This window comes from Cryptotermes secundus, unplaced genomic scaffold (assembly GCF_002891405.2).
Source record: "Cryptotermes secundus unplaced genomic scaffold, Csec_1.0 scaffold355, whole genome shotgun sequence".
NCBI lineage: Eukaryota > Metazoa > Arthropoda > Insecta > Blattodea > Kalotermitidae > Cryptotermes > Cryptotermes secundus.
In genome coordinates this window covers 787,428-810,092 of record NW_019737088.1, presented here as the reverse complement: position 1 = coordinate 810,092, position 22,665 = coordinate 787,428, and the positions used below count along the sequence as shown (strand labels likewise).

The 22,665-nt window shown below is 41.6% G+C and overlaps 1 protein-coding gene across 3 annotated transcripts in view; it reads left to right on the top strand.

Annotated features, from left to right (window-relative positions):
• Positions 1-22,665, top strand: part of LOC111870072 (homeobox protein araucan) — a 218,762-nt gene that overhangs the window by 129,053 nt on the left and 67,044 nt on the right. For all 3 annotated transcript variants that reach the window (XM_023862050.2, XM_023862051.2, XM_023862052.2), the window contains exon 3: positions 15,652-15,770. In XM_023862050.2, coding sequence (XP_023717818.1) covers positions 15,652-15,770 — 119 coding nt within the window. The remainder of the gene's footprint in view (positions 1-15,651; positions 15,771-22,665) is intronic.

The window sequence follows — 22,665 nt, the reverse complement described above, 5'->3', positions numbered from 1 at the left end:
ATATGAACAATAAAACACATTGGCATCAGGAGTATGCGGGACAGTAAAAGAAGACATTAAAACGACAAGTATGCCTACCCAAAGGAAGGAGACAAAGTTGAAGTTTTGTAAAGAAGTGGCAGTTCCCGCACTTTTCCGAGTATATGAAGATGAAGCTTGGGTTACAAAAAAATATTTCCAGAATTTAAGCAGCGGTAATAATTTTCTGGGATATAGCGTCGTGTAGTATGTTGAAAATTCCTGAAGATGGAGGCTATATATTCCTCCGAAACTTCGGTTAACTTTCAGCAGACTGCACGGCATCATATCCCAGAAGGTAGTAGTGTTCATAACTACCGCTGTGAGAAACTCAAATCCTACAGAGCGGTAACGAAATTTTGAAGAGTTACCATGAGACGTACCAACAAATTACACAGACGTGAAAATGAAGGTATCCAGGACGGAAGAATAGTTGATTGCAGAGGAAATAGGTTAACCGACATGACCGAAATGGACACTGACAGATTTTCAGAACTCGCTCTTCAGCATAAACCGATTGGAAAAACAGCTATAGGAGTCAGACGAGGCTTAAGAGACCAATACACTGACGATAGGAGGAGGAAAACGAGGAGAATCAGCTTATTCGTCCAGTCAATGATGGCTTTCGTTTTAAAACTAATTTTGTGTGTATTAGTTTAGCAACAACTATTTTAAAATGCCCAGATTAATAGTTTGAAATGTTTCATAGAAGAAGTTTATTTAACTGACATTATAGTAACAAAATTAATTCAGAACTGACGGATAAATTATTTCAAGACATATCCGCGACATTCAAACGTCCACACAGAAAATTTGTAAATTGAAAATGAACTGGTGTGTGCGTTTAAGCACAGCATTTGAAAGGTACACGGGGAGTGTGCCGGTGGAGACTAACCGATGAAGTGACAATTTTCTTGTGGAAAAGCGCGTTAAATTTCAACGAGGGATCATTTTTTTTTTCGTATCTTAATCTTGTGCCCCATTCACATCTTCACCGTCCCCCCCCCCTTTTCTATGTTGAAACAGCGAAATTTCGTTCACATGGCACAATTTTGAACACGGAGATGCCTGCCATCTGTGTAAGGACGCGAAAATTGCTCTTGCGTGAGGACATAACATACACACAGCTTGAACCAGTCCGTCGCTAGCGATCAATGACTTTAACGGCAGGCAGGCTCGGAGACATAAATACAGTGTGCTACGGCGTGAAATTCTTCCATCCGTCTGGGGGGGGGCAGTGAAAACCTCGTGAACATGATGGACTATAAAATTAACCCAACCTATTGTTCTGTGCTCCAGCCACAGTAAGCTTGTTCTTGCTCCTCAACTTTATGCATCCATTTGAAGCTACTCCAGTCGGTTTGGCCTCTGTGTAATAAGAGATCCTTGTTGCTTTTACACCGCTGTCTACCAACCGCCATTTTGGTCTTTACTTCCAGCTTGGCGCGTATTTCCGTTCTCCTTCAACTGATAATGTGGAGCCTAGACAGTGACGCTCCTTAAATATCTGTAAGCATTTACAGTGTTTCGGCCGCCTCTGTGGTCCAGTGGTCAGAGTTCCTGGTTCGATTCCCGGCGCTACCAGATTTTCTGAGAAGTGGTGGGTCTGGAACGGGATCCACTCAGCCTCGTGAGGATAATGGAGGAGCTACTTGAATGGAGAGAAATATCATTCCCAGGCGTAACAATTTCGAACAAATTTCGTTCTTTCTGCTTTCTGTCTCTTATCTGTGAGCTTCTCTTTCATGTCATCAAACTTTCTAATCTGCTTCGTGGGTTTCTTAAGTTTCTGTGAAACAGTAGCCGGCTCCTGCGCTCTAACGCGGAGCAGATAACTTCATAACTTCCAACAGGGCCTCGTCTGGCCATGCGTCTCAGTTTGATCACCACTTCCCGGCTCCTCGCAATCTCTGCGTACGAGCTATTTCTCCTCTCGCATCCCCCAGGACGGGGCGTGTAAATCTTTCTTTGAGGGTGAGAGATTGAAGAGGGTGTCCTTACAGCGGCAAGAAAGAAATGAGAGATTGGTGGGGAAAAAATGAAAGGATAAGTGCGAAGGAGTGGGAAAAGATGAATTGCCCCTGGCTGTATCCTCTCCAGTTCACACTCCGTCAACACAGACATCTGGGGTTACGCCCCAGTCTGGTTTCATTCGTGCTGGCAGAGGGCTGCATCATTAGACGATTCAACTGCAATGAATTACATTGAGATTTATCACGCTGTTGCATAAAAGCGTGACTTTTTTATATATTATTTTCATATATGAAGTTGACCTGAGTCGAAATAACTCAGTAAATTCTAGAATTCATTTTAACATTTTTTCAGTTCGCTGCATCTGCGCCCAGAGGACCACCCGTGGATACCAGGGACTCCCTTGCAGGGGTAAAGAGGCCGCAGCTTATTCCAAACATAGATTTCGCTCTCTCCCTGTCACTCCCGTTTAAAATGTTCATTCTAGGCCTTTGCATGAGCATACAAAGTGTAGCTTAGGTTAGTTTAGTTTACTTCCAAAAAGAATCCCTCTTTATATGACAGGAAGGTTCATCGGCTTGTTCAAAAGAGCTTGACCTCGGTCCCTATCCCAAGTCGGCTGAATCCCATCGACACTTTCATGACCTATTTAAGATTCAGTTTATTATTATCCTGCGGTCCAGATCTCTTGGGGTGGCTGTTCTTGTGACATGTGCCCGCTTAACTTTTCAATCAGTTTGTATGCAGCCACACTGTGGCCCTGGGGTTGACTCAGCCTCTAACAGAAATGAGTACCAGGAAGTATTCCTGGGGGTAAAGGGCGGACGGCGCTTAAGGCTGACAGCCACACCGCCATCTGTAAGCCGATTGTCTAGAAAATGTGGTAGCCTCGAAGTCTCACAGCCCTGTGGGCCTTCACGGCCTGTTACAGGGACAGATTTACATTTCGCCCATGAGTGCTAGATGTCTACTCAGCCTCGTGAGGATAACTGAGGAGCTATTTCAAGAAAATAGCGGCTCCGGTGTAGAAAACCGAAATTAACGGCCGTGGGGACCCGTTGCGCTGACCACGTGACACCCTCTGTCCACAAAAATTGGCACTAACTTCGCCGACAAGTGGCGGTCGCTCGGTCGGTATAGTTCCCTTGCGGACTAAAACAACGGAGTTTGTTTTTTGTTTGTTTTATGTCTCCTACTTTCTCGTCCTCCCGAATTTAATCGCCATAAGTTAGGAAGCACATCACTTTCTGTTGTCCACACTCTCCAGTTACACCCTCACGTTCATACCTACCGGTACCCATGTGACAGACATCTGTAGTTTCTGCAAATAGTTGGAAATCGGTCAAGATACCCAGTGACCCGAGAAGATTGTGCTATTACACAAGAGGACATTACGGTTACACAATGAGGTCTTGTTTAATGGCCTGTGTTCTAGAACATGTTTAGTACTGCGTTTTCAAATGACCTCTTACTGGTACGTAAGTGTTCTAGAGGATTATCAGTGTTTGCTCTTTTAATTCATCTGTGTAATGATGATCGATGGTCCGTACTTCAGAAAGATGGTTCGTGTGTTAATCTGTCGACACAGATGCATCTGTCAATATTTGCTGAACCACAGAGGCTGAAGGGAAAAGCAAAGCAAAGTGTTTAATATAAGGAGGAGGCGAATTTGAGGGAGGGGAAGAGGCTCCTCAGTAATTTTGACATCCGTCATGAATGATTGGCTCTATGAGGACTTGAAGCTTACGTAAACATGGGGAAAAATATGTCTCTAATAAGTGATTTCTGTTATTAACGAGGAGTAAAAAATATCTGACCTTAAATAGGAGGAAACAGATGACGCTAACATTTCCATGTATGCTAATGACATGTCCCCTTTTTAAACATTTCATCTCTGCTTTAGATGAGTTGGAAGTTGTTTGCTTTTTGCAGAAATCTCGAAGAGTTTTTAGGAAAGTAAGCAGATGTGCATAAACAATTACTATACACATTTTTGTGGATCACAGTGTTATCCCCCTCTCTCTACTTCTGCCCCTATTTGTGTAGTAAAATATGATCAGTGGGGTTCAGTTTGACTAGTAATACTATAATAAAACATTTCCCTTCTTCAAAAGTGACTTCCTTCTTTTTTCTTCAATTTAAAATCGTCTCTTCACGTTTTATCTGATTATGCGTCTCTCTTCCTATACCGGCCCAGAAAATCTTTTCTCTGGTTCTTCCTCTTACTCTTCTTCTTAGATTCCACACTATTCAGCTGTGTGACTTGACATGGTCTGTACACATCTCTCTTACCATAAATATTAAGTAATCTTTTGAACTATACTCGTAGCCTTAAGTTTCTCACGTATCTCAGCATCTGTGGGTCCAGCTGACAGTCTTAGATTTCTCATTTCTACTGCTTTTATTCTTATTTTGTGTCTCGTGTTCCACTTCTGAATTTTTCCACAAATTTAAAGAATATTCCGAATGAACTAAAATTCCGACTGAAAAACATAGGAACAAATAGCAGAATGAACGATTAATGCCAAAGTCATATCCCTTACGGTATTTGAACCGGGAGCTTTGGAGTACGATAGGAATTGTGAGACGTTGCATAGAATATTGTCACGTGCATCGGCGACTAATAACCCGGGTCTGGATTGGCGAATCGATTTATTGGATGTTCACAAGTCGTATCTATTAATTATAACGCTCTAAGGATTACTGTAATCATAACACAAATAACGTCTTCAACGTCTGGTTGCTTAGTCGTTGCTAGGTAATAGATCTCAACTATGGCTGTTCCTCTGCAGAGTTTTCCTTATCCGTTTCCTGGCAGCGGATCTTAACACGGGAACTGTGATTATCGCATTGTATATATTGCACTACAGCACACATAAAGTCTTCAAATCATACGTTAAGCCTTCACAGGCCGACTTCCAATTCTTCTTGTAGTGCCGAATGTCTTCAAAATAACTTCCCTGCTCGGACACCGTGGAAAACACCGTCTTCTATTGTTAAGAATGGGTGTTTACAGCTTCGTTGCCTAGCAACACTCGTCCTGTTGTTCCTCGCGTTTGCTTCTGCAGGAGCGTGTTTACTAACCCGTTGCCTAAGCGGCCTCCGTAGTCTGGAGGTAACGTTCCCACCTCATGACTCGTGGTACGCGGGTTCAAACCCGGCGGAGGTCGTGGAATTTTTAAGGGCGGAAAAATTCAGGGAACAAGTCCTCCGGGAGGGACTTTAAGCCGTGGGTCCCGTGTCGTAGCTTTACGGCACGTAAAAGAATCTCGTATCTCCAAAGGAGGTCACTGAGCCAAATTCAGGACGTTTCCCGCCCAACAGTAGTCTAGTCTCTAACGCCTCTGATAGATGGGGGAAGCATTATAGATACCGCCAAGCCAGTAGAGGCCGAAGTCGCTGGCTCGGTCGGGACTGATGGCACGCACCAATATCGGTAGGGTATAGAGACTGGTAGAATATCATAGAGGGAAGCACAATGGACCAATACTGGTCTAAGCGCATGGGGAAACCCACCCTCTCCAATAACTAACTAACGCGTTGACTAGCAATGAGTGTACATGTAACAATATGAAAAGGTGAAGAGAAAATCTGACACCGTCAGTCGCAGTGTGACTTTGAGTTTGATATATTAAAGAAAAACTGAAACTCTTTAATGTAAGTAATAGGTGACACTGTAGAAATTTTGAGCCTTATTTACTGAAATCAGCGAAATATTTGTTCTCATAAATCCCCATAATTCAAATTTTGTCGTGGGGGAAGGGGAATGTTACCCTCTTTGGAATTAAAAAAAAAATACAATTTCCTCATACAACTCTTTATGAGCGTTATATGCAGTTTTCGTACAAATCAGTGCCGATGTATTATTACTTGAACATCAGCTCCATCTGGTGTAATTCACACGAAACAAAGGTTGATTAAGAAATCAGTTGAGAGCTGGCACCACAAAATGGCGGTAGATAAGCTTACGGGCAATCTATGTTTTCCAATAATTACACTGTTATTTCTTATCTGGCAGTGATTCACATTGTCATATCCTTCAGTTTAATGTCGATAACTTTGTTGCTACACCGAAGCATGTGTTCGCCGTGTTCTGATTTTACAGGGAACACGAAAATGAATGTTTTGCAGAAGTACGAACAAAAACGGCAGCGCAGATAAAGCAACAATCACAGCTGCACATCCGGGTGTTCCTTATTAGGGCGCAGACAATTCTAACTTACTTTTCTGAAAATGAGAATGCAAAAATACCGAACAAATCCTTCGAAAATATGTAAAGAGTTCAAATATTTGTTAATGGCGGTAACGGGCCTCGGTCACATTAACGCCGAATTTTATATTTTATGAATTTAGAGACCAGATTAAATTCGGTGATTGCGTAACACCATTCAGTTCGGAATCCTTTGATTTCACGTCCCTGTCAAAGAACCTAAATGTTATAGTGTACACCTATGGACTGTAAGTTGAGTCTTAACTGGAGATTTATGTGAGTCTGAAATTCGGTACTCTCTTCCGACGGAAAGTAACGTGGAATGAGATTGTTTGAGAATATAAAATATTTAAGTAACAGGAGCTGGAAAAAAAAAACTGCGCCGTGAGGAACCTCGTAATTTCAGATCTTCACCAAACGCCAAATATTAGAGTAAATAAAACAAAGGACACGATGGGTGGAACGAGAAATACATAAAAGAATATTATATGAGAAGGGAAAGGAAAACTTCCGAAACTTAGGTTTAAATTAAGGATAACATTAGAATGGATCTTAGAGGAATAGTTCAGGAAGGCGTCGACTGGAGTCATCTGGGTCAAGATAATTTTTAAGTGGAGGACTTTTGTGAATACGGTAATGAAACTTCGAATTTCATGAAAGTTTAAAGAATTTCTTGACCATGTTACCCTGCACAAGTAATAATAATATGTTTTTCCTCCATTGCTTACCTTTAATTAGTCTTTTGAATTTATTTTGTGTTGTGTTAATTAGAGTCAGTGAGCAGAGGAATATCCTACACGAAATAAAACGGAAGGCTAAATGGATTGGTCACGTTTTACGCAGAAACTGCCTTCTAAAAGAAGTTATTGAAGGAAAAATAGAGGAGAGGATGTATGAAGATGCTGGATGACCTTGGGGACAAAAGAGGATACTGTCATTTGAAGGAGAAAGCTCTAGATCGCATTAAGTGGAGGAACTCTTTTGGAAGAGACTGTGGACCTGTCTTCTTGACAGATTACTGATGATGATGTCCAGTATGTAACTACCTGTATCTACACTGTGCAGTCTGTAATTGGCCTTGCGGCTGTTGGCTCAGCACATAAATAATAAAAAAAATTTATTATTTTTGTTATTATTATAGACAAGCAGTCTCCTTATGCGAGAATGCTGCTGTTGAAAAAGAAGATAGCGGGAAGGCGGAAGAGCCGTGGATTGGGTGACAGCAAGTCCGTGATAGAGGTTCGAATGGGTCCGGCCAGTGAGATACTGGGCCACAGATGTCTCTGTGTTCTGAAAACGTGCCGACAAGCCGACCGACTGAAAGGGGAGCCTAGACGTTCAGTGCTGCTGATAAGACATCATGGTGTCCGTTGTCATTCCGTTTCAAGCAGTCTGCATAATCCAGACCCGTTTATCAAAGATGCACTTTTGAATATCACCGCCACTGGAGCATCTAGGCATACAGACTGGGATCAGCTGATTAAATGTTATATTCTGACGTCTGCTTAACAGGATACTGCCCATTCGGACAAGTCATGCGCAGAACTGTGTGACGTAACTCGCACAGGCGGGAGCTTTTCTGTGTATGTAAACTGCCTACTTAGTGGAACTTGTGAGAAGCGGTTCTGAAACTGTAATAACTTCCATAACAAATGTTTTTTTTATCCGTCACAACACAACTCTATATTACTCTCATTCACATGAAGTGTGTACTGAGTTTATTGATCTAAGTGGTATAACGTGCTACATGTGTCAGCTCATTAAATTGCCAGCATCGGGCAAATATGCACCAATAGGAATTTTCTTAAGCTATTGATTTGCGTTTCACATAAGTACATGTATTATGTCCATGATATTCTGACCGTCTTACAGTGCATACATTTATTCACCTTACTCTTCTCTCTTGCACTACATGTTTCAGCACAAAAGTGCCATCTTCAGGTGCTTTTCTATGTACGTCGAACTATTTCATTGCATGCCCTGTTGTCTTTATACTAAAATAACTAAAATATATATTCGTCATATATATTGATAAATTTTAAATATTAAAAATATTAAAACTGTTCAGGATTTGTCATCCTTATGTCGTATCTCAATACGCGAGTCACACCTGTCTTCTTCTATCGGAGTATTCTTCCTACCTTCTTGTGTGTATTGTGCTTTGTGTTGTGTCTCGCTCCTGTGACTGCGTGTGCTGAAACATGTAGTGCAAGAGAGAAGAGTAAGGTGAATAGATGTATGCACTGTAAGACGGTCAGAATAAATCATGGACATAAATCAGTGCAACAGGACGCTAAAATATAACATTACATGTATTACATTATTACAATGATCATTGTATCTGGATCTGTAAGTAGTCAATACATTCAACATTGTCAGAATGATCACCATATGTTTAAACATATTATAACATGTAAGATTTGAGGTTTTCACTGCGGTGACTATGAAGAAAGCAGTCTTCTGGGATGTGGAACCGTGTAGATGTGGTGTTAACCGACGTTTGGGAGGAACATCGCAGTCTCTTCGCTTGCGGATTTTCTTATTTTTCCTCCTACCCTGAAGATGGAGGCGATACGTTCCTCAGAAACGTTGGTTAACACCACATCTACACGGTGACACATCCCAGAAGAGTGCTTTCTTCATATTAAAACATATTGAAAATTTTTGAATGCTTACAGATATTCATAAAATATAAACAATAAGTTAATAAGGTTTAAAATTATAATAAACACACTTTATGTGAATGACACTATTGAGATTTTGTTGTGTTGTGACGGATAAAAAAATTTGTTATACATTAGCACAATAAGATGCATTCCTTGAAGATTATAATAATTTCAGCTGCTGTATTTGGGTTTTTCGGTACCGCCCTCTGTGATTCCATTGTGAATTGAAGTAGGAGGTAATGAACAAATAAAGTTATATTCCTATATGTATTATTACTAAAAATAACCATATCGGCATCAAAATTCTGTACTTTCAACAGAAAATATCTGTAGTTGTCGAGTATTATCCATACGTAATTTCATCCGAGACAACGGCGCAGCCTCGATAATCCGAACCGATTCAGTGATGTGTTCGATCCATCGAATGGATTACTGGTTTTCAGATACAAAATTTGATTCCTTTTAGTAAAGCTTTAATTCAAAAGATTTATAGATACATTTTACATATAAACAACAACCGGAACCCGAGAACTTTCGACTACACATGGGGCTCGGGTCAGGCAGTTACAGGGTTCAATTTTTCTCCATCTAGAGGGCAGATAAAGTGACACATAGTACCATGTTTCACAAGCATCCATTTTTTTTTCCTGCAAGGAAATAAAATAATTGGCTTAATTTTGTAATTTTTGAAGGCACCGACTTTTTTGTTGTGCTATTCAATTAGGGTTGCTGCGACCTCGGTTTAACGTGGGTGCAGAATTCTTAGAGTCCACTGCAGGGTGATCGGCCCTTTAACTCCCTAAGTACCGACATTCGTCAAAGGTACCGAGCAGTTAGGCCCAACAACTCTTCAGTGTGAGACTGAACCCGGTTAATTACAATAACGAAATTTACCGTTAAATATGCAGATGTTAACGTTGTTCACTGTTGACGTCTGATATCTCTGATGTTCTGTGCTCGAAGTGGGAGCAATAGAAGAAGAAGAAGAAGAAGAAGAAGAAAAAGAAGAGACTGTATAATTATCTTTAAAACTTATCATAGCATGTTTTCTCCGAAGCTGAAAAACGTTTCGATAGTAACTAACAAATCAGAGTTAAGGCAAGAAAAGGCAGGGTATTTTTATTCTCAAACACTAAGGACATACCGAACAAAGATAACAGTTCTAAGCGTGATATCTCATGCGTGACATGCGAAGAGTTGTCTGTAGCTTTTGTTAGTCTCGATTATTTTCACATGCACACGTAATAATATTTGTGAAGGGAACGGTTTTATTTAATAACTGCATGAAGGGAGTTTCTTTAAAAAAACGTTTCTCTTACTCATTATTTTGAGGTATTTTCCTGAGTAGCTACATTTCTATCTTCCTTTCATAACAGTTACATATGTTTTTTAATGGTTTCGACATGTTCTACAAAAAATGATACATGGGTATCGTGTGGATAACCAAGCCTCCACTGCGTAGGTAGAACTTTCCAAGTATTATTTCGTCTTCTTTCCTCCTACAAATCAATCTCACCCTCCCAGTAGGAACTGCCTACTGCTGTCCTGAGTACAGGGCTGAACAAAGTAAAGATACCTTAAGTTACGAATTAACATTGTGACATTGCCACTGAAAGACGTAACAGAGGGCTGTCATTTCTGGGAAACCCCTGGTAAACACTTTTCTACAGCAACGAATCACCGCGCAACAATAAACTGTTGAAACTGTCGTTTTCTGTGCGGTCCGTTCCGAGACTAGCGAGGACCAGCGGGGAAAATTTAGAGTGTGGTTAGTTGTCACTCTTGAGTTGCATTATTAGCAGCCGCTTCCTAGCAACGACTATTGGAAAAAACAGAAAAATTAATGTGTGCTCTAGTTATAATGAACTGCAGAGTGCTTAAATCAGTGAAGTTATAAGCGAACAATAAATTCAATTATCATTTCAGATCCTGTGTCTAGTCACTAGCACGTGACAATATAAATATAGGTACACCTTGTCATTGCAATAAGATAGACTGGAACAGAATTTAAATATCCAGGCACTGCCAAAGGTTGCACTGGGACATCTCCACAAAGAAATGACGATGTACGAAATGAGTCGAATACAGGCAGCGTAGAAACAGAAACATCGTCCGTCTTGTAGACGAGACATACAAAGACCAAGATCCGATTCGCCGAAACGATGAAGTGATGATGATGATGATGATGGTGATGCGAAAGGCAAAGAAAGGTGCATAATGGGGAGTTTCATACTGTTGTACATATATGTGTATGCATATGTGTGTACATCATCCAGAAAGGTGAGCCGAGCGGGGTATGCAGTAGGCACCAGTTGTAGCTTCAGAGGTGAACTGTGCTTACGAAGAACAGGACCTCACTATCATGTACTCGTTTCTGTTACTTCATGAAAGGCACTTCACAGCAGATGTTTACAGCCGCAATATCGCATTGTCTTCCGTATGCTGAATTCTGTTTCAGATATTTGAACTCAAGTCGCTACACGCAATACACTATGGCCCTGAGGTCGACTCAGGCTCTAACATAAATGAGTACCAGAAATATTTGTGGGGGTAAAGGGCTGCCAGCGCGTAAGGCTGACAAACTCACCGCCTTCTGTGAGCTGATTGAGTAGAAAATGTGGGAGCCTTGACGTCTTCCAAACCTACGGGCCTTCACGGCCTGTTACAGGGATAGCTTACCGCACATGCGTTGTTCCGTATGCTGTCCGACACTGGAAAAAAATATATAAATACGTATATATACAAAATAACGGTATTTGAAACCCTGGCCGATGAGCTTGCTCAGACTCTAAAGAGAAATGTCAGACGTGCCAGTACTGCTGTGTAGTCATCTTGAATCTCTATTGACATCTGAACAACAGATGTAGATTGTATACCCCTTCAAAGGAAAGTTCACGATAATGCGTTATAGTGTGATGTTTGTTCTCTCTCTTACACCACCAAAGTTTGTTGGAAAATGTTATACACCCCTGGCTAAGTATGTAGTCAGCAGAATGGAAGAATAAGAAGTTATAAAAGGAGGCATTGGAGTGGTTGTAACACAAGGGGGTGGAAACGGTGTCACAACTTATTTCAGAAATGGAAGGATGAAATTCACTCCCTACTGACTACATCACGTCTGTCATAGTGCCTTTTCCTTTGAAAACTAGGTTTCTCAAGTTTCACGGAGATTTCGACCTCTTTCTGTGTGTTACGGTTGGGTAAAAGGACCGTGTCATAGCTCAGGCGGTTAGTCGCCGGCTTCCCACCGCGGCGAGCCTGGTCAAGTCATGTGGGATTTGTGATGGACAAAGTGGCACTGAGGCAGGTTTTCTCCAAGTATTTCGGTTTGTCCTACCAATCTTAATCCACCAGTTGCTCCACAATCACCATCATCTATCGTCCGGGTCTCGTATAGTAGGCCAAAAGTGGCCGCAGTACCAAATGGACTGTCTCACCCCACGAAGAATGGAATTGAGGAATTGACTGATAAGAATGCTAATGATGAAGGTTTCTTGATGTCTCTCTGTAGTCCGACGGTTTCCTTCTTGTTACACTTTTCGCTTACACTCTTTTTCGTATGTTCTAACCTCATTGTGTTTATTACGGTGTTTGTATTCATATGTCAGAACTTGTATTACTTGCGTATGGGACGATCCGTTGTGGTTACAGATAGGGAATAAAGCCAAAAGCAGAGCTGCCGAGTTCATTGGGATATTTTCTCCCCGCACCGTGGGTAAAGCTGCCGGAGCGTAGAACTGACCACTTAGCTCCCTGTAATATCGAGGGTTTTTTTTATTTTTATTACTAGAGGTGTGGGACTAACTTCCTTGTACTGCGGCCACTTCAGGCCTATTGTACCAGCCCCAGATGATAGGTGAGGGTGATTGTGGAGCAATTGGTGGAATGAAGATTGGCAGGGGAAACAGAAGTACTCTGAGAAAACCTGCCCCAGCACCACTTTCTCCACCACAAATCCCACTTGACCAGACCCGGGATCGAACCAGGACCGCCGCGGTGGGAAGCCAGCGACTAACCACTTGAGCTATGGCGCGGCCCTAATATCGAGGTTAATGTTTGTTGATGCAAAATTCACTATAAACGAGAAAAATGCCTGAGAGTGCGCATTCCCAGAAAACAGACGTAGCCATGAGAGTGCGCATGCCCAGGATATGGAGACTAGTCCGGATAGTGCGTATGCCCAGAAAACAGACGTAGCCCTGAGAGTGCGCATGCCTAGGATATAGAGACTAGTCCGGATAGTGTGCATGCCCAGAATACAGACGTAGCCATGAGAGTGCGCATGCCCAGGATATAGAGACTAGTCCGGATAGTGCGCATGCCCAGAATACGGACAGCCCTGAGCGCCCTGAGAGTGCGCATGGCCAGGATATAGAGACTTGCCCTGATAGTGATCATGCCCATAGTAGACGTTTTATGAGAGGTGACAATTTTCCTTTTCCAATAGCAGCTAGACTAAGGGCTGGGCAACCGAAGAATCGGAATTCGATATCTGGCAGGGACACAGCATCCAGGCGACTCTGGGGCCCACCCAAATACCTACCGAATGCGTACGGGAGGGGGGGGGGCTTTTCCAAGCAGCATGAACCTGATACCTCCATCTATAGCCGATGGCAAGAATATATGGAGCTATACCTCCACTTTCAGATTCATCTTCATCCATGACAATTAAGCATAGCGTAATTGTAACCCTTTTACATTACAATCACCGTCACTGGATTAGGTGACTGCAAAAAACACAATCGTTTTCTGTTCACACGCCAAGGAGGATCAGCCAAACCCTTAACAAGCCGTACATCAGCTCCAAAGAAATCCTACTCCTTCCTACTCTACGTGCGACTCTGTCCAGTGCCCATACCTGCACGGATTGACACTTTTCGCAGTACCATACACACAGAATCTACAGGAGCGATGGGAAAACAGTGTCCGTTTGTCTGCCCGTATAGCCTTACTGTTGCGTTGGTATTCCTCGCAATTAATTTGCGCCTCTGGATACAGTCAGATTCTGTGGCCGCCTCTCCGCTGGCGTGCTGTCGGGGCACTACCTGCATGACGGGAGAGAGGAGCCTGGCCTAACCGGCTACTGTATCGAGTGATTCAGAGGAACCAGCTATAAATTATATTTATATATAAATAAATTATTGCGAGATTTGCTGAAGAACAAAAAGAAGCGGCAGGACAAATTTAGACCAGTATTCTGGTCTGGCATTCGTTTGTTGCTCCTGGTTATGACTTTTATCTCGCAGTCCTGGTTTCATTTCTCAAACGACAAAACGAAAACTCCGTGGCCTGTAGTCCGCAAGCGAACTATACCGACCAAGCGACCGCCACTTGTCGGCGAAGTTAGTGCCAACTTTAGCGGATAGAGGGTGTCGCGTGGTCAGCGCAACGAATCCCCACGGCCTGGTTTCGTTTCTCAACCATTCATATTATATTTGTGGCAAGTAAGAATGTGCGCCCGTATGGGTCTTCCTACTGTACGTTGCGCCGGTTCAGTTGAAATAAAGGACAGCGAATTTGTGGTAAAAACTATTTATGTAAATGAGCTAAACTGGATAAAAACCTAGTAATGACGATGTCACTTTCATCATCCCACCCAAAATCATCTACACAGAAGTTAGTAGTTACAAGCTAATTATAGAAATTTGTAGTATATTTCTGTGGAAAGTATACGCTGGTAGGCATATTCATTACCTCTGTCTAAAAGTTGTAATATACGTCAAACTTTCTCTCAGTTGCCAACTTAAATTACGGGACTAAATTGTGTTCTTTCTTCTTGTAAAATTTCCATGTATATTTTTTTGTAATAAATGCCGCATCCTTAGCTGAAACGGTTCATTAGTTGTTGCCATTAAACTGGAAGCTTATATGTCCGGTTGTAAAGGTGAAGTTGTCCCTGTGCTTAATTAATTAAGCACTACGCCATGAAGGCGTATAGGGGAATGGATGTGTAGATCCACATTTTCTTGACCTCGGCACTAGCTGTAGGTAAATGGTCGGCTTCACGGATCGACCGCTTTACCCCGGGGACAGAGCCCCCGATACCCATTGGTTACGAGGCTGGGTGAACCCCAGAACCGGTCTGGACGACGTGGAGAAGAGAAAATATTTGATCCTACCGGGACTCGGAACTCCGATCCGTCTGTCGTCCAGCTTGTAGCCAGTCGCTATACCGACTGAGCTGTCATGGCTGAAATACGTCCAGGTATCTCATATTATTGCCCCTGCTTAAGAAACTTCCCCTGCCATCATTGTGAGTTTATTGATAGGGAACGAAACGGATGAAGTCCCAATGGTAAGATGTCCCAACAATGGTTGATGAAAATCATCAAATGATTTCGAAGTTATTGCAGTTACACAGATCCTCGGCCCATGTGCGCGCTATCATAACCTCCAAACTCATCGCTTGTTGGTGACTGCATAAAGGGGAAGAATAGAATACATAAAAGAGATGGAGTGTTCATGGAAAAATGAACCAAAGTCTTTAAATATTTAGCTTACAGACGCACTTGTTGGGTTCTAATCAAGAAGCCTTTTGAAATCTGCTGCTTGGAAGATATGAATAGAAACCTCAGGATAATCTGCAAGAGAAATGGGTTGTGACGATAGGAAAATGAATAATAGATTAATTCAGAATCGGATACAGTTAGAAGCTTATCTTTCAATTTCCACAAAATTATAAAATGTTCTTAACCATCTGAGACAGTGCCAAGTGGTAAAGCCTACCCTGAACATGGAAGTTTAATTATATACATGGTCATCTCATTTGTATTATTATGTTTGCAGAGTAACCCGTATGCGCTGAAAGACGGCAGTTCCTCGGCAGACATGTCTGCTTGGACGAGTGCAGGTCTTCAACCCACTACCGGCTACTACCCGTACGACCCCACGTTAGCAGCCTACGGGTGAGTGTACTGTGTATGTGCAACATCTAGTTGTATGATCTACTGCGCCGCCGCAGAACTTCATTGTAGCCTGTAGTGCATTGTAAATTTGACGTAAGTAGGTATCGGTAACACAATAATCGTTAATTATTGATTTCTAAATAATATTGTCACGTTTTGGGGGGTGTGTGACTTTATAGATGGGTTTTGGTTTCGATGATTGGATTTATTGCACCTTATACATTCACACAACTCGGGACTACAGGCAAAACAGCGCTATCGCTATTCTGCACACTTTGCAGTTCACCGTTACACAAGCACTAGTGTTCTCAGTCTTCAGTAGTCTCATCCTGGCAACGGATATTCACACATTAGTTATACCAATGTCACTGTAACTTCAAATTATACATGAAGTCTTCACATTATAATTAATTTCTTGCCATTTATTCTCAATCACCTTCGACTGCCATCTCCAGAAGTCGACCACATTCTCGACAACTTGCTAAGATGAACTCTTCTTCAACTGAACTCTCTCATCTTCTGACAACAACCAACTCAAATGACCTTTTCCCCTTTATAACCCCTCCACGCTGATCACGCAGCAAAAAAAGCCTCTCTATGGCTGAGAATGCTTGTTTACTGATGTATTGCCTGGCAGTGGACGTCCTTTTATTGCGCGCGTGCGCTTCCGCGGAAATGTGTTTGCCGAGTCGTTGCCTAGCAATAGGTTTATACGTCACAATATTAAGAGCAGATTAATCAGATTAATTTTATGGAATCTTCCATTATGACACACGGTACGTCACTGTAGAGAGAGGATATGCTATGTGGTCTCATTCGAGATTAGGTTTAATACGTATCTCAACACCACGATGACACCATCGAAAAGTAGGGTATTGCTTCTGTGTTAGCCAAAGTTTATTATTTTTGTACTTCGTTGTATATAGACCTGTCTAGATACAGTGTGTGGAAATAATTAAAATCTATTTAACAGTTTTTAAGGTACCGAATTTCTTCACCATTCTCTTCAGTTCCCTTGAGATAGCCCCATCCGACTTCATTTTGTTGTTATTGTAAAGAGTGCTCAAACGCCACAGTTTCGATCTGTGTACGGATCCATCACAGACTGACAGTTGAGCACAGGGGCAAACAATTCTTCTGGCTTCTCTATTGTTTTGTCCGCTATTGCCACATGTGGCGCTGTGGGAAACCTCTTCGTCTCACCGTGGAAAAAGAAAGGGAAATTTTTTCCTTTTGTCCTTTTTTGTTGTTATTCCGTGTTTATATTGTACATAAATATAATAGCATGATGTCCTTTACATGTTGGCACTTGGTTTACAACTGAAATCAATAAAACAGTAACACAGAGACATCTATAAAATGAAACGAAAACATGGAACAACGGACACAGTGTGGCTTTGTGATGTTATCTGTCGTTTCTGTGACGCGTTTTGTACGAAACTGCACGAGTCCCACTAGAACATCGATACAAAGCCTGGTTCACATGATCGCAATCAGCTGACGACTTTTTTTATGTATTCCCCCCTACAGTAATATTAAGAGCAAGGAAATTTTGAGTAATTCGGAATTAATAAGAGACTTTAGGTCTCCGTAGTCTCTCGCTGTAGGGGAAGAACAGATGAGAGAATTGAGGCTTTTCCACAACAAGATTGTGTGGGCTTCTAGAAAGGGGAAGCACCAGGTGATGAATTACATAAAATGAGTTTTCAGTTTATACTCGTCACCAGATGTTTGGCTCATCAGATCAGGGAGGATATGGGAGAGATATTCAGCACATGAAACTGAAATGAAAACCAAGCAGGGGGGAACGGGACTGTGACACTAAAATACGAACGTACGATGTGAGTTTCCGATATGAATTGAGTTGGTTCGAGATAAGGTCCATTGGCGGCCTTATGAACGCATAAAGAAAATCTTGGGTGTTCCATAGCGCCGAGAAGTTCTTTACCCGACAAACGTATACCAGTTTTCAACATACACGCAGACTCTACATCATGGAGAATCGATGTCTGTTAGTAAACTTAGTTATCTCGTCCAGTCAACGTTTAATTTACCTTCCTTTCAAATGTTAACGGTATCATGGCCGTGGGTGTGCCAGTCCCCCCCCCCACAAAAAAAAAACTTTGTAGCAAATTTGTATACATTTTGTGAAGCTTTACATGAACATTATGCCGTTAGAAGCTAGTTGTCGTAATAAATTCCCTGTCACCGTTAATACCAATATGACGATAATGCAGACTTTTGTTGTGAGATAGTCTAGCGCTATTTCACGTAAAATTCAGAATGATTGCGCTAAATGACCTTCAACACACTACCGGTCTTTAAATAAAATAACATAAACGCCGCATGAAGTCTACATATAACTTACGTGGACAATAATTACTACAATTACAAACATTACATTTCGAGTGACTGAATTATAAAGGCGCAAATACATTTTGTAATGAACATTTATTTTATTATTAAGAATTACAAAAGTTGCAAACAAGGCGACGGAGCGAATATTTGAACGTTATGCCCGATACTTTTCCAGTACTCGCAGTTTAAACTATTGGACAATATGAACAGAAACAGAAAACTGAAACCTAGGCCTAACATTCTTAATTCAAAATTAATTTTTAACTAACCATGTAGATAGATGTAAACGTTGAGGCACTATGCTACAAGCCGGGAGATCTCGGGTTCGATTCACGATGTCACTGGATTTTTTTTTTCAGTTGACCTAACCTTCCAGTCGCACTATGGCCCTGGGGTCGACTCAGCCTCTAACAGAAATGAGTACCAGGAATCATCCTGGAGGTTAAAGGGTGGCTGGCGCGTAAGGCCGACAACCTTACCGCCATCTGTGAGCCGATTGTCTAGAAAGTGTAGGAGCCTCGACGTCTCACAACCCTATTGGCCTCCACGGCCTGTTACAGGGGTAGCTTTATCTTTAGCTTACTTAAGTTCTATCTAGAAATCCTTGCTTTGGAGTGACTAGCAAAACAGTTCAATAGAGAAATGCCTTTCCGTGTAATATCCAGTACAGGATAAGAACAAGCCTGTTACATATGGATGAGGCCAAGGAAATGCCTGAGCATCGCTTACCGCAGCTTCACCAGACGCAACCGCAGAAATACCAACCACTGCCTCCTGAAAACGAGAAATAAAAGATGCTTACTTTTAAAAACAACAGACATTTGCAGCTTTCGCTTTTCCGAAAAGACGGAAGAGATATACTCCAGTTTAAGGTGTCATGCTTCTGTGAGCATTAATGTGTATTTATTTAAAACAGTCCCAAGTTTTTTCTCTTCCACTTCTGTATTATTATCCATTGCATTTTGAATTTGTGCTACAGAAATTGCAACAAAAATTTCGTAACTGGAAGAAATGAAATTAACTTTTTTTATTCATTTATTAAGCAATCAGAATGTACAATCCTATGAGCTAGTTTGCTGGCGTAAGAGCTGTGATGCTCTTTAATGACGTGACGAGTCCCTTCCCCAGTGGAGGTTCCTCTTAGTTGTCTTTTAGGTCAGCTGGCCAGTATCTTCGGAGGCTTCGATTGTGCTGCGGTTCAACGAGTGGCTGTAGGATGTCTTTGGGTGATTGTTAGTTTGTTGTGTGTAGTACTTTTTTTCCCTGATGACGTCTTTGATGTATGGTATATTTAGATCTGTATGTAACGTTTGGTTGTTTACATACCAGGGTGCATTTGTTATAATTCGAAGTATTTTTGACTGGCTTCTCTGGATTATTGATATATTTGATTTGCTAGCGCAACCCCAGAGCTTGATTCCGTAAGCCCAGATTGGTTTGATTATTGTCTTATAGAGCAGGACTTTGTTTTCTATGGAGAGGTTGGATCTTCTTCCTGTTAACCAGTTTAGCTCCTTGGTTTTAAGTCTGTTTGCGTTTTGTGATTACGTGGTCTTTCCAAGTGAGTCTACTATCCATATGGATTCCGAGATATTTAACGCTTGGAGACTGTGGGATATTGTTATTATACAGCCTTACTTGTGGGCAATGCTCTAGCCTTAGCGTGAAGTTCACTTGGATAGTTTTAGCCTCGTTTAGTTTAATTTTCCATTTGTGTAGCCATGCTTGTATTTGGTTTAAGTGGTTTTGTAGGATACTGGTGGCCTTTGCTGGATCTGCATTGGTTGCTAGGATGACTGTATCATCTGCGAAGGTTCCTGTGGTGGTGTTTTCATCGGTTGGTAGGTCCGCCGTATAGAGAAGGTATAATAGTGGTCCTACTACACTGCCTTGCGGTACCCCAAATTTTATAGTAAAGTTAATAGATATTGCTCGATTGATTCTTACTCTGGATTCCCTGTCGTTGATGTAGGACTTCATCAATTTGAAATAAGTGATGGGAAGATTCTGTTTAATTTTATATAATAGTCCTCTATGCTAGACTTTATCGAAGGCCTGCTTTATATCTAGGAATACGGAGGTACAGTATTCTTCACAATCGAGTGCTTGGTTTATGGTATAGGCTACTCTGTGTGTTTGCTGTACAGTTGAATGTTGTTCTCGAAAGCCAAATTGATGTCATGGTAACCAGTCTTCTGTCTTGGGATCGTTGTTTATTCTTTGGATCAGGAGTTTTTCGAGGAGCTTGGCAATAACTGGGAGTAAGCTTATAGGTCGGTATGAATCAACTTTGGTTGGGTCTTTGCCTGGTTTGTGAATTAGGATTATTTCAGCAGTTTTTAGTTGTTTCGGCCAGTAGTTTATTCTGAAGATAGCACTGATGATGAAAGTAATTAACAGTACGGCTTTTTGTGACAATTCCTTTATCATTTTGGGGGTAATTTGGTCTATGCCTGGAGCTTTACGTAGTTTTAGATGGTTTATTTCTTTTTGTACTTCCCTTATGGTGATGTTTTTAATTCCCGGTATGTTCGCAGGGATGTTTGACAATTGTTCTTCTACTTCAGGATCTATTTCAGTGTCGTTTGGTGTATATACATTTGCAAGATGTTGAGTGAACAGCATTGTCTTTTCCTTGTCGCTTCTGGCCCATTTTGGGCCGGGTGCCGTTTCATCTCTTATTGGGGGTACCTGATGTTTAGGTTTTCTTTGATGTTTGATTGGTTTCCAGATTGTGTTGTCAAATCTATTGAGACTGGTGACATAATCGTGAAATGATCTGCCTTTTCTTCTCTACTTTTAATTTTTAACTGATTAGTTGTTCTATTTACAGCTGTTCTGTCTTGCGGTGCGTGTGTTCGGTGCCACTTGACTCTTGCTTGTCTTTTGACTGCTATTAGTTTGTTTATCTCGATTGAGATGATATTTGAGACTTGATTATGAGTTTGCAGCTTAGAGGTTGCCTGTTCAGCGGCCTTTGTGAGCGTAGTTGTTAAGTTTGTTAGTACCTCGTCCACTTCAGTTGGGTTTTGGAGGCTTCCTTTTAGGTTTATGTTTTCTTCAATTTCGGTGCGATGATGTTCCCAATTAGTTCTTTTGTTATGTAACCCAGTCGGAGGCTTTCTGTGAATGATGAGGGTGGTGATTGTTGCTAGTATAGGCGAGTGATCAGAAGAGAGATCATAGCTAGCTTCTGTATGCATGTATGATGGGGAGATGCCTCCGGTGATGAAAAAATCTAGGAGATCCGGAATTTTGGAGCGATCAGTGGGCCAGTAGGTTGGAGCGCCGGTTGACAGGATAGAGTGAGTAATTTCTCTCCTGGATCAGGTTTGCTAGTTCTCTACCTTTGGTTGTTGTGAGCCGGGAGCCCCATAGGGTGAAGTCACCTCCTGCTATGAAACTTGGTCCGAGCGTCTAAATGAAATTAACTACAAACAGAAGCATGTATTATTAACCTTACTCGTATTTTGCTTGGATTCAGTTGATCATAATATTCGTCATTCCCAAAGTGTTACAAATAATTAGAAGTTACAGATTTTTATGTCATGAACATATTGCATGTACGATGAGTCTTGGGGTAAAGGGCAAGGGAGTGAGGTAGAAAAATATGCTAATTTCGACTTCGGTTTCAAGTGGTAATATAATTCAACATTTATGTTCGCCTTTAAGGCAGAAGAGCCGATGAAAAATGTAGATTCACAACTTGATCCTTAACCGTTCAGAAGAGTTTAAATTTCTCTGTATGACGTAAGCACTCGTAACTCCCGATGTGCGTACGCATTGTCATCGAAAGTCTTTAAATGACCTCTGTAGTGACAAGGGACATTTCGAAATGGAGCAGCTTGAAGTAGTCGAATTTTGAATCCCGGACCTTCTGAAGTGCCGGCCTGCCCTACACTTTGACAATATTTACTCCTGTCACGCTTCGTCTTGCCGACTGGCTGTTATCACGCAAGATATGAACAGCGTTAGAGTACTCAACCAATGACTAAAATAGATTAGAGCGACCCAATGAAAGGGCTCACCTTCAGATCGGTTGCGCGGAAAAAGATGCGCGGCTTCCTTTGATGTGTCTGTCCTTGTCATGGACGACTCCATCGCCCATGTTTACACGGAGCAACCTACCTATCCAGGCGAAGCACGATAAATGTTGTCGCATAACTTTTGTGTTTCTCAATGTCCGTGAAAGAGGAGGGCTCTACAGATCACTGGTTTTCAACATTTTCGCGGACAGGTAAAACAATTTGTGGGGTTTGCGAGAACCAGTTTATCATCTGTCTCACGTTGTACATACAAAAAATAATAATCCACAAATCTGATTCTTAGTACGAGTAGTGTGTCTAGAAACGATAAATGATACAAACTCCGTCCTAAGTGCAAACAATATATATTATATGTCTTTGATCTTGTTCTTTCTACACTACATGTTTCGGCCTCTATCGGCCATCATCAGGTGTCTACTCTTAACGTTGCTGCCACACTGAACCCAGTCTAAAATTTAACATTTAAAAACACATTGTCACATTCTTCGTAC